The 12,497-nt window shown below is 34.1% G+C and overlaps 2 protein-coding genes across 9 annotated transcripts in view; one reads left to right on the top strand and one right to left on the bottom strand.

Moving 5' to 3' along the window:
- The window catches only part of LOC5578759 (leukotriene A-4 hydrolase), a 31,310-nt gene that overhangs the window by 2,597 nt on the left and 16,216 nt on the right, over positions 1-12,497 (bottom strand). The window lies entirely within an intron of this gene.
- Positions 1,516-10,631, top strand: LOC110676737. Of its 3 annotated transcripts, none has more exons than XR_002500673.1 (4): positions 1,516-2,036; positions 2,098-2,134; positions 2,190-2,825; positions 10,426-10,631. XR_002500673.1 is itself a non-coding variant. In XM_021845765.1 (2 exons), the coding sequence occupies exons 1-2, from the start codon at positions 2,459-2,461 to the stop codon at positions 10,485-10,487; spliced, it is 429 nt and encodes a 142-aa protein (XP_021701457.1). In that variant the 5' UTR covers positions 2,169-2,458; the 3' UTR covers positions 10,488-10,631. The 3 variants fall into 3 exon arrangements, 1 of the variants encoding a protein (XP_021701457.1); XR_002500674.1 differs by having other exon boundaries at positions 1,518-2,036; positions 2,251-2,825; XM_021845765.1 differs by lacking the exons at positions 1,516-2,036; positions 2,098-2,134 and having other exon boundaries at positions 2,169-2,825.

The following is a 12,497-nucleotide window of genomic DNA, read 5'->3' as shown; positions in this document are numbered from 1 at the left end:
AAAAAACGTTACGCAGAGGGATGGGATGAGGTGGTCAAAAATGTCCAATTTTAGCGTTACGTAATAAATGGACGCTGCCAAACGATTGATACGAAATAGAGCTCTTTTGAACCATTTTTACAAATAAATATTACTTGCTGCTGGGTTAATCTTGTCATATTTTCCACAATAAATATGATTTAAAAAAAAAAACAACATGCCAAAATAGTGACTCTTTGAATTGAAAATAGTCTTGCAGTTGTGTTAACTCAACTGTTATATCCTTGAAAATATCGTCGTCAACAGGCACAATTTGGCTTCATAAATAAGCAAAAATGCCACATTTGAGGAACAGAAATGTATTCAAGATTCAAGAAACGCCATTCCATGACCAAGTAAGTACTAACAGTTTGGACCAGACCAAAAGAATCATTGAGTATTTTTTTTTTTTTCAAACAGTACGAAACAGTCGACAAATTCGATATCTTTGGAAGTTTGTTCATATGTCTCTGCAACGAAAATTCCATGGACATCTGACATAAAAAAGAGACACATGATTTGAATTTGGAAATCCTAATTTGACTCCTCCTGACTTAAGTTTATGGAACTACTGTATAAACAGAGGCAGAGCGCAAGGCAGACTCTTGAGTCGCTATCATCGCAAAACCCCCAAAAAAGCTTCAAAAGGTAATAAATGCAGCCGCTTGATTGTTTTAATTACTGCAGTAATTGTGAAAATTGTGTTATTGTTGTTCTACTTGTCAGAAAACCACTTTCACGGTGGAATTATTTTTATGATTTGATTTAACAGGAAATATCTTTCATTATATTCTCATTAAATTTTGAAATTCCAAGCTAAAAACATCAATATAACTTCAATACTATTAAAAAAGTCTGTGTAGTGTCACTTACTTCGGGTGCCTGGATAATATTCTTAATGAGGATTTTTTAAGCTTTTTGCTAAGGCTTGGGTAACAGGGCGTTTAAGCATATTCCATATGCTTTTGTAGGCCGTTGTAATGTTGATCCATTCTACTCTTAATCTTTAACGGTTGATTGGCAAAGACAATTCGCAATCAATAACTAAGTACTCAACGAACTCTAAGCTGGGAAGCAGGCTATGTCCCAGCAGAGGTGTAATGCCAGACAGAAGAAGAATAAATTTAATGTATTCTAACCATGAAAAGAAACAGTGCTCGGTTAGATATACTTCCACAGTATGAATAAGTGAACAGCCGAACTTACAACATATCTAATCGAATAAGTGTCCTATAGCTCAATAAATCCTCAAAATCACATAGGACAGTTTTGTTTTTTACAAAATGAAACTCAATAGATATGTATATATATTTATTTTATGAACTTTTATATGAAAATAAAACTTTTATCCAACGAAGCTGTATTTTGCAATGATTACATTTAAAAATAATGTACTCTTAAGAACAAAAAATTTAAATAAAAAAAATGTTCGGGATCCCTCGGTGGATTTTTTTGGGGAACACGTCAAATGAAAGCTAAAAACCTATATTTGCGAATGGTGAAAGATTTAGCGATGCCTATTTTTTTGTGATAAACCTTTCCCATATACACGCCGTGTATCATGTATGGGGTCTATCCGTTTGGCATACAGTCGTTTATAATGGGCAGTGCTTCGTAAGCAAGCTTGCTCTACACAGCAAAAAATTATGTAATATGGCTCGACGTAATACCGTTGATGTAAAAAAATTCCGATGTAATCGTGTTTTCCAGATACATAATCACACCGGTTCGATGTTAAATTACGTCCATTTGAAATTACACAGAAGTGGAATTTATTTTTTTCATTATGTTGGATATATGTAATATTTACATGAACGGAATGTGAATATTACACGCAAACAGCTGCAACCAACTCGTTGCGGCTAAGTTGGGTAAAATCACACAACATCAATTTAAGATCGCATTCTTTTGAAATGCGATATTAAATCTAGCAACACTGTTCTGATTTTGTTGCGCACGCGTGCTCGGCCTCAAGCCGCCATTTTCAGTTTACCGCAACCGATGGATGTTGTGTTTTGGTAAGTAGGTATTTTTTGCATTTTAAGATGTTATTTGAATTAATTCGTTCTTTCTTTGCAGGAAAATCATTGACGGTGTTGATACATATTGCAATGAGGTAAGTAAGTAGTATGTAAACTCGTTGTATGTAATGTTGAATATGATTTCCGTAGTGATGTTCCGATGCCAAGGAACTTCATTCGGAATATTTTTTCTGAAAATCTTCAATTCCAGCATTCTTAAATGACGGAACACAACTGTTGCTGTCCGAAATCAGCCTATCAGCGGCCTAAAGAACGCCGTCAAGAGTGAATCCTTGAAAATATGGAGAAAGCTCGTCGGATCGAGTGAAACCAAAGGAATCGAGTGCGAAAAAAAGCGACCACCCAGCGCTCCACGCTAAAGAATCGTTATCGATTCCTCCAAACTACAGGTCAACCGAATGCGTTGGCAGCATCTACGTCTTGCTTGCTCAGCGATGGATCAAAGAACGTATTTCGGTAGCGGTTCGGTGTACCTGTCTCCTCAAGCTGTAACAAATTTCCAACCGGAAGAATCAACAATAAAAGGGGATGTTGCGCTGGAAGCTACATCATCCTCATCTACAAAACTTCCGCCACAGCAACGTTTCGTCAACAGACAGCGTGGACCTCAACCTGGTAAATATAAACCATTGGATGAAGGCTACGATTCCATCGCACATGGCAAAAAACGAACCATTCCTGGCTGGTCCACCGAAGGCACACGGGTGACCATGATTTCGCTCTACATGGGATGTAGCGGAGACACCAGCTGCTCCGCTGTTTTGGGTAAGTAACGATTCTATAACATTCTCCCCTGAAAGCACCATTTCTCAGAACACTATCAGGGCTGATAGCGCCTGAGTATTTCACAATTGGGAATATTAGAGATCACATGCTTAAAAAGAGATTAATCAGGAACAAAATAAATAGTCCAATCAGGAACCAGGAGACCCTCAAGAGTAATTTTATATATTAAGTATTTTATTAAAGATTACTGAAGAATCCAACCAGACACTTCTCTGAGAGCATTTCTATGATTTTCTTTAGGGCTTCGTGACATTACGCCAGATGTTACTCAAGGCGTTTTTGCATGATATTTTTTTTCCAGAAAATTTATAACAAATGAATTTTTTTGCGCTCGGGATTGTATTGTATAAGAACACATCAGTACCATCTACCGAGCCTGCCACACGATATACGAATGCGAAAATGGCAACTTTGGCAAAGAAAGCTCTCAGTTAATAACTGTGGAAGTGCTCATTGAACACAAACCTGAGAAGCAGCATTTACGTAAAGCTTGACGGGGGAGAGGAAATGGTTATAATGCCGAAATTAGAAGAATATTTATACAAAATGCATTACAAGGAGGTGGGTCGGTGCCGAAAATGATAATTTTTGGCTTTATGAAATTTGTGAATGAACACTTATTGGATGATCTGTAAGATCATCCATTATACTCTTTATAGTGGATAAAAGTTCCTCCAGAATATTGTTTATTTAGGTTTACATCATGTTCAGCTCAAGGCATGGCAAAAGAAATTTTTCGAATGATTGCTTTAAGGAATTTAAGAGGGATTTTTCTGAAAATTTAATGAAATTCTTAAACGAATTTTAGTTTCCTTTTAAAATTTCTTTCAAAGATTTCTCGAATTCATCACATACATTTCTCAAATATTTCATGAAAGTTTAATGATTAAATATTTCATGAAGACTTAATCTTCAATAAACTCTTATAAAGATTATTCCACAAATTCTTGCTTAATTTATGATCTCGCCCTAAAAGCCATTGGTAACCAAGTGTGTAGCTTGTTTTCGAGTAAACTTTCAACCATTCATTCCGTCTTGAATTCTTCCAAGAAATTTTATATGTTAGAAATACTTAAAAAAAAAAAATCAGTAATCACTTTGAAGTTTTTGTTTCCCAAAATGTAGGGGGAAGTCCTCTATGCCCGGACACTTTTTGTTTTTTGGTATTGTCGCACCGCCACCAAACCGGATCGCGCCAAAGAGACTCGCGACGCGCCTCAACTCGCCGCATTTTGAAATCCGTTTTTTAGTGTGGCGCTGCATTCTTACGATTTTTATGAACACAGCGCACTATTCAAATATTAGCTGCGATTCACGGTGCCCGCGAAAACAATAATTATAAATAAACGTTGGTCCATTTCTACCGGATACATAAAATATTTCAAAGTCTACATTAGTTTCACCATTAATTTTTGTACAGTATAAAAAAATCACATTATTTTAAATAAAAACTCACATGAGAACGAAAATAAACCTTTACAATTCATTTTTACGAAGGATTACATTATGTACCAAAAATGGTGTTCACTAAAATGTGTCCTCTATGGCCGGACACTATGTCCTTTATGCTAGGACACAGAAAGGCCAAGGAGTACTTCGTATGTCAGTACATGCCTTGTGGGTTCAATCTTTGCATATTAGCGAGATCATAGATCAGTTCCATAAACTCCTTCTTGATCAGCGCCATAGATCGACTCGCCATATGTCGTCGTCTATGTTGCATAAGCGGTTGCTTGTATTCAGATGAAAATGTCTTCGGGAATTCAACGCGTTTATAGTTCTTCACAATTTATTTGCCAGCTCGAAGGTTGAAGTGTGCTCTTAGCTACAGTCAACTCTCCCTTACTCGATCTCCGTATCTCAATATCTAATTAGAGAACCATAGTAAAATTTGGTTACTCTATGATCCCTTGAATCGCATATTTGCACTGGTTTAGTGTTCTGTAACACGATATCTCCCTAACTCGATGATCCCTTCATTATCGAGTTGTGGAGAGATGACTGTACATCATATCTTGTGGCTGCTTCTCGTGCGCTCATTTGCCTTAAAAGCATCTTGTTTACAGCACTTTATAAAGCCTCCAAGGCTTTATTTCTATTGCTGTTTGTTTTTTGTACCCTACATTTATGAAAAATCGTATTCTGATTTAGATCCCTGTTGTTAGATTCACATTTTCACTGTCCGGTCATAGAGGACTTGCAATGGTTTACAAAAAAGGTTGCTTTTCTTTGAAATTCGACATTTTCTAATAAATTTTGCATTGTGATCGATGCAAAACTTATTGAAGTCAACATACGGAGACAATTCAGCTTAAATTATTAAAAACATTTGTGGCTACACTTGTATGAAATTTTATCGTTTCACATTTTTTTGGTAGATTGTATCAGAGTGAAACTATTAACAGGTACTGTTTGTTTACGTTTTGACATGAAAACGTTATAGTTTGTATACACTGCAAAAATGTGTTTCTTATAATGCTGGAATACTAAAATCTTAAAATCATTATTCGTTTTTGGAAAATTCAAACTGTCCGGGCATAGAGGTTGTCCGGCCATAGAGGACTTCCCCCTATGTTTTTTTCTTAGAATACTTCCAATAACTCTTCACAATGTTATTTTGCAGGAGATTTATTTTTGTTAATATATATGGATTCCGACGTGAATTTACCAAAATTTTGTATCCTGACGAATTTATCTAAAGATTAATATTGAAATGCATCCAGGGGTTACCTAAAAAATTCGTTTAGATATACCACTAAGAACACCTCCAAGGTTGAACAGAAACCTACTAGAAAACAGCATTTCAGATGTGCTATGTCTCCTCAAGAAATCCTACGGAAATTCAATAAATTCTCGAGGAGGTTCCTTAAACTCGTTTATTTTAACATTCTACTGATTCTCTGGATTTCCAAATAAATATTTTGAGTAGTTATTTAGAAAATCTTAAAAGAATTCTTGAAGTAATAATTTAGGTAAGTTTAGAAAGAATAACAGAACAAATACTTCAGGTTTATTTTAATTTTATTTATTGACAGAATTTTATGAGACATTTAATTTAATCTTCAGAACTTCTAGGGAATTTCCTGACAATATTTTTGAAAAAATAAACTAGATATTTCTATTAGAATGCTTCCGGAAAAAAATCCTGAAGTAATACTTGAACTAACACTAGAAAAAATCGTAAAGAAAATAACTTTCTGGATCTGGTATCGAGATGTTCTTATAAGCATATCAAGGGTGATTACTATAAAATATATAAAAAAAAACTGTGATTATCTCCTCAATTCTTAAGAAATCCTTCGACGAATTACTAAAAGTAGCTCTAAAAGTATTATAATGATATGTTTTTTTTTCTATAGCTAGAAACATTAATGCTTAAATTTACTGAACATTTTCTAAAAGTAATCGCTGCATGAAATATGGAATTAATCATTTAAAAATTCTTAGGGTGTGATTTAAGCGGGGTGACGCTTAAGCGAAATTTTCAAATTAAAAGAATTATTTACCTTTTTGAGCAGTTCTTGGAGTAGTTAAACAATTTTTCAAAGATTATCCTAGTAATTTTATTAGATAATCCTATCTTGAAGCATGAGAGAAGAGACAGCTCACTGACAGCAGGCACGTTTTCTAGCCTTCTTTGACTTTTTTTACAATTTTTAGGTTGTGCACAATGGTTAGATGAACTTATTTTGTTAAAAATCATATTTAATTTATGTTGTTCACTATGAAAAAGGATATGAATACAAAACATCAATAGCAGTTTGCCAACACACAACTATATTTAGGTATTCTACTTTTTTAATGTGAAATCATCGAAAAACACCTAGAAATTGTAAATACGTTTACTTGAACTTTGACTGCTGTGAAAATTTCTTGAAAAAAATCTTCAAGACGTTCTGAAGAGATATTGGGAAAAATCTTTGGGGATATCATTTTATAAATTTATTGTTTGAAATTTTGACAATTGAATTGAAAGAATCACAGGATTAATTCCTGGAGGTCTTGAAACTTTTATGTTTCTTAATTGTGCAAAACGTTTCTTGATTTCTTTCTGCAAATTCTGCCATATAATTTTCATAGCAGGATCGCGAGTGCGTTGAAATTGCCTTCTCACGTTTTTAAGGCGGATCAAGAGTTTAAGATCATCGTCTATAATCACGGATTCAAATTTACTTCACATTTTGGAATTGCAATGCTCCTGGCTTCAACAATGGAATTTGTTAAAGTTTCAAGAGCATTGTCAATATCAAAATCCTGCAGAAGCTTCTAGCTATCGTCCAATCAGTTTGCTATATCAAGTTTTGTTTGTAAAGAAATGTTAAGCTGAATAGCTGAATCAGCTGAAGAAGCTGATAGGATTAAGAATCGCTTCATGGGATATTTGAAATGTAACAGGGACATGATCATAATCAAAATATGCACAATGTAATATCTTTCCGAGAAAAATATAAATATGATCAAAACAAATTACATTTTTATGTTCAACGGTGCGAAAATCTGTAGTGGGACTTTTATGCGATTACTTTTCATCATGGAACAATTTGACTTGCTGTTGTTTCCTAATTTTTTCGAACAAATCATATTATTCTATTAATGCAGCTGAAAGAGCATTGGAAGATATGTTGAAAACTTTCACGGCAGTATTCGTATTACAAAAAATCCTCAAAATGAAATTCCTAAATTGGTTTCAAAGAAATATTATGAAAAAAAAGAAAAAAACATTTGCATGAGAACGAACATTGTACAAGTACTTCTTAAGAACTCTAAAGGTCTAGAGGTTAAGCAATTTCATAATATTTTACAACCAGAAGGAAATCTTAGAGGAATTTCATGAATAAGTTTTACAAGAAATTTTATGATTTTTTTCTATAAAAAAAACATTTGCAGGATATCCAGATCTTCTTATGATTTTATTCAAAGGCGATTTTATAAAGTACATATTACAATAATCAGAAAGAAATATTGGAGGAAATTCATAAATTAATCGCTAAACAACCTGGAAAGGAAAAAAAACGTATGGATGGATTCCAAAAGGAACGCCTGACAGGATTAAAAAAATAACTTCTCTATTCTATTATGGAGAAAACTCAAAAGCAATTAATAAAGAAATTCTAAATGCTCAATTTATTCTATGTGGCACAATTCCACGAAGAACTTTTAGATAAATTGTACAAGAAACTATTGCTGGATTTACCAAAAACTGGTAATATAATGGAACAATTCTAAAAGTAACTATAGGTTCGAATTACATTATTAAATCCAGAAAAAAACACTGGATGAATAACATAAATGTTTCATAAATTCATATTCATATAAATTCAATTTGATAAAAGTACACTAAAACTATATGAGAAACTCATGGAACATCTACACTCAAGAAAACAACCCCCTTAAATAAAGGTGCATTTGTGCATACATTGGTCGAATTTTCATTCTCATTAATTGTATGTGTACCTCATATCAAATAAGCTCGTAATCAATATTATGTATTTGAGTAACATACCTATATCATTTGAAGAACATTCAAAGTATGTGCAAAGTTCATACCCTTCTGGAAAACATTGTGTAAATAAACATGGTCTCCGAAAAATGTTTCCGCGATTGTGATCTCCTCGGTGTACTCAAATAACAGTATTTCAACGATATCTTGATTGAATATACAGGTATTTAGAAAAGAAAAAAAAAAACTATCTCAGTGGTTTTTTAACATTTATTTACTTTTGTGCAGATGCGAGAGTCTTGAAACAAAGAGTTCCTGAACAGCAGCGGGACCAAATGTTGCAAGCCATAAACGAAATCGAGGATAAGTTCCACTAAGAATGATAATATGCAGATGTAACTTCCGTGTGATAACATGTCTTTTAATAATAAGTTTGTTTCAATAAACTTTTATGAAGTTTGCTCATTAGAATTGTTCATTGTTGATTGTTTCTTGGATCTTATTTCATTGGAATCATGTGTGTGTGTATGTGATTCCGATAAAACATTTCTGATCCAAGGAACGAAAAATGGAAATTATTCCTTTTAATGTTAAGAAAAAGGTCGCTACAATATATTTAATATATTCCATATATTCCATTGAAGCCAGCTATGAAAAATATGTGTTTCGATCATGATTTCAATGAAGATAGAGATTGGTGATGATTTATTGGTTTCGCACATACTATGTATGGGCATACCTCCATTGCAAAAATCCATATGGGTTGGCACATGAATCAAATGGGAAGTTTATCTTGAGTGTAGAAACGTTTCTAAAGGAATTGCGGGAAAAAGTCAAAAGCAAGTCTTGTGGAAAATATTGAAGGAATGCTATAATGTCAGGAAAATATCCTCATGTAGTTTTATAAGAAGCTCATGTAAAAAACACAATAATCTCCCGAAAAAAGCTATAAAGTATTCCTTTATGAAATTCATGATGATCTTTATGATAAATTTTAAAAGCAACTCTTCAAGTAATTAGAATAAAAAAAAACTGAGGTGGGTTATTATATTTCGTTTATTCATCGGGGCATATGTTTATGGGCCATAATATTGCTGTGCACGTTTGAAATGCAAATATCAAATGCGGGAACAACAAACGCGGTATGATTTTTCTCAAGGAAGGCGAAGTCAAAATTTTATTTTCTTTGCTAGGGTGGCGGTGATTTGGATCATGGTTGTTAAGTATCCTTTGGTTGCTTTGTGTTACCGCATTTGAAGCCCAGTTAGCCAAGTTTTGCACGTCAAACGCAAACAGCAATAACACCAGTATCTTCAAACTTTCAAATGATTTTAGAACATTTAAAATAGTTAGTGAAGACTGAAGATTTACAAAACTCGTAGAAAACCATAAATGAATTTCAAAGCTTTTATGATCCATGCGAGAAGACTAAGTATTAATGTGGGACAAAATTTAGATTCTCGCTCCAGTCTACTTTTTGGATTGCATTTAGGTCCCATAACAACTGTACAAAAGTTCAGCTCGATCGGAGAAACTATATTTTAGCGCCAGCCGTTCAAAGTTTGCATGGGATTTACTATGGGAAAAGTTACTTTTACAAAGAAAAATCGCCAGAGGTCGCCCATTGTCCTCTATAAAAATTCTGAACACAGACTTAGATAGGTATTTTTACGATGAAGAATATTGCCGAAGACCGCGAAACAATCCGACACTTGTGAAAAAAGTTATTCAATGAAAACCTATTGGCAAGGCGACGTTGATTAACACGTAAAGGAATAACAATAATAACAAAATCGGGCAAAATCTCCGAATAGTCTATGTCCAATAACTTTTTTCACAAGCGTCGGATTGCTTTGCGTTCTTTGGCAATGTTGTTCATCGTAGAAATACCTATCGAGATCTGAGTTCAGAATTTTTATAGAGGACAATGGGCGATCCAGAGTACCAGAGGGTTTTCTGAAGCGGGTTTGTTGAATCTTTGCATCTAAGATTTCCCCAAAGCAGAAAAAAAATGAAAACTCATATTTCCGTTAAACATTTGAATAGAACTTCCGTTTAAAATATCGATCCGTTGTAGTAAACTTAAATTATATATATTTATGTATAATTCAATAATATATTCTTTTGTTATTTTTTTAGAACGGCACGAAAAACATAAACGAGCTCTACGATTCATTTCACTGTTGGCTGAAAGAAACTAATCACTACCTGAAGTGCCTGCAGGCTTGAATTTAATCTCTGTCCACTGCGGGTTCTCGGACTATCACCTGAAGCGCTCCAGTCGTTATGCTGCATCATTTTAAAGTTTTTGAAGCAATAAAAATGAAATAAATAATGTAAATTTATTTTATTCTGTTTGAAACATATCTTATCTTACTATCAAATCAAATTCCCTTCAATGGTTGATTAAATTGCTTAAATCGATCCCAAAACATATAAGACTCAATAACTTAGTCTGTGGTAAAACCCATTTTAACATCATAACCATTATTTAAAAGCGAAAAAAGATTAAAAAGCAATTTAATCAACCATTGAGTAGAATTTGGGATCGCTTTTTTTCGCACGGGGGATTTGCGATCGCTATGATTACATAGTTTTTATATTACACCGCATCGATTACATCGTATTTTGTACGTTGAATATATTACATCGGAAAAATTACATCGGTCGCTTTCATTACACCAATAGCCCGCGAGTACGTCGGGCTGTGTAATATTACACAACCGAGGGAATGACTTGGTTGCAGCAGTTTCGATGTAATATTCAACAACTTTTTTTGCTGTGTAGGCTAGTTGGTGACGAAATTGGAGTGATTTGGAGCTCCCCTGTCAACAATGGACCATCACTGGGTTACATGCATGGCCCGATTCGCTACTCCAGACAACCAAAATGTACGTATAACGAAATCACCTGGAGGCTCTATATGTGCAAAATTTTACTTATAAGATGTCGCGAAAAGGCCTTCTACGTACAAAAGTGGAGGAGATAGGCGTGCATAAATTATGTGATGAATAATAACATACAATGCGAGTGTATAAATATTCTACCAAACTAACCTGTGATCTTATGCGACTTCACTTATGATAACAAATGTTGCTACGGATTGATTCGACTTACTTTGTACGAGTATACGAGACGAAACAAAATGTACAAATGAACTCAGAAAAGAAGTGTTTTATGCGAGGAAACTCATCAATCTGACGAGTTTATCCACGGTGTTCTGCGGGTTTGATGTAATTAGTATGAATGGTATGAATAAACGAGTTGTAACGTGAACTTTCATGCGATTTCTGGTTGTCTGGGTCGCCACATAGTAACGCACTTGCGTTAGTGTCTATGCACGAAAAATCGCTAAAAGGTAACGCTAAAGCAGGTAATCCATTGGTGAGCTCGTTTCATGCTGCTAATTCCTTTATCTTGAAAACGGTATGAAAGTTGCATTTATGTATTTATTAAAAAAAAAAAAACAATATTTGGTTCGACGCTCCAAGTGTCGGCGTACTTTAATCCATATTTTACATAATACATATTGAAGGACGCATACCTTTACTTCTGCTTGTAATTACAAAAAAAAAACTTTGAATTATTCGACACAAGAAGTGTTGACATATTTCTCATAGATTGATAGAAGATTATTTCAATGTATGTTCCCTGAATCAAATCACTTACCAAACGCAACAAACTCTTTGAATGGTTAAACACAAAATAATAGAGTAAAAGAAGACTATGTAAATAAATAGCTTATTGAATTGAGGTTAAATGAATCGCATCACTTACGAAGGTGAGTCCAGATTGTGAAGCTTCTGAACCCTTCCAAATAACAAAAAGGAGAAGGAGTTCCCGTGACAACCATGAAGATGGTATACTCGGTCTTTAGTAACAATGGATGTCACAATAACTTTCCTTCCCTTCCCCGATAACCATAAGGATGTGATCGGCGCCGTCATTGACTTTGTAATATTTGGAATTCTCGAAATTATAAACTGAAAATGGTAAGCTACTCGTAAGCTCCATCTGTTGGTTTCTTGTGCAATTTTGAATATTATGGCTAATCACGAAGTAGCAACTACGAATTGTACGGTCATCAATGCTCATTCTCATGTTCATTACCAGAGTAGCATTTGAAAATTTTAAACGAAAATGATAACCCAGAAAGACGATAAATTTTTAAATTAACAGAAAGATAAGAAAATTGTTGATAGAAAGTCGAC

The sequence above is a fragment of the Aedes aegypti genome, chromosome 2 (assembly GCF_002204515.2).
Source record: "Aedes aegypti strain LVP_AGWG chromosome 2, AaegL5.0 Primary Assembly, whole genome shotgun sequence".
NCBI classification, from domain to species: Eukaryota; Metazoa; Arthropoda; class Insecta; order Diptera; family Culicidae; genus Aedes; species Aedes aegypti.
This window is presented reverse-complemented; position numbering and strand designations above follow the sequence as displayed.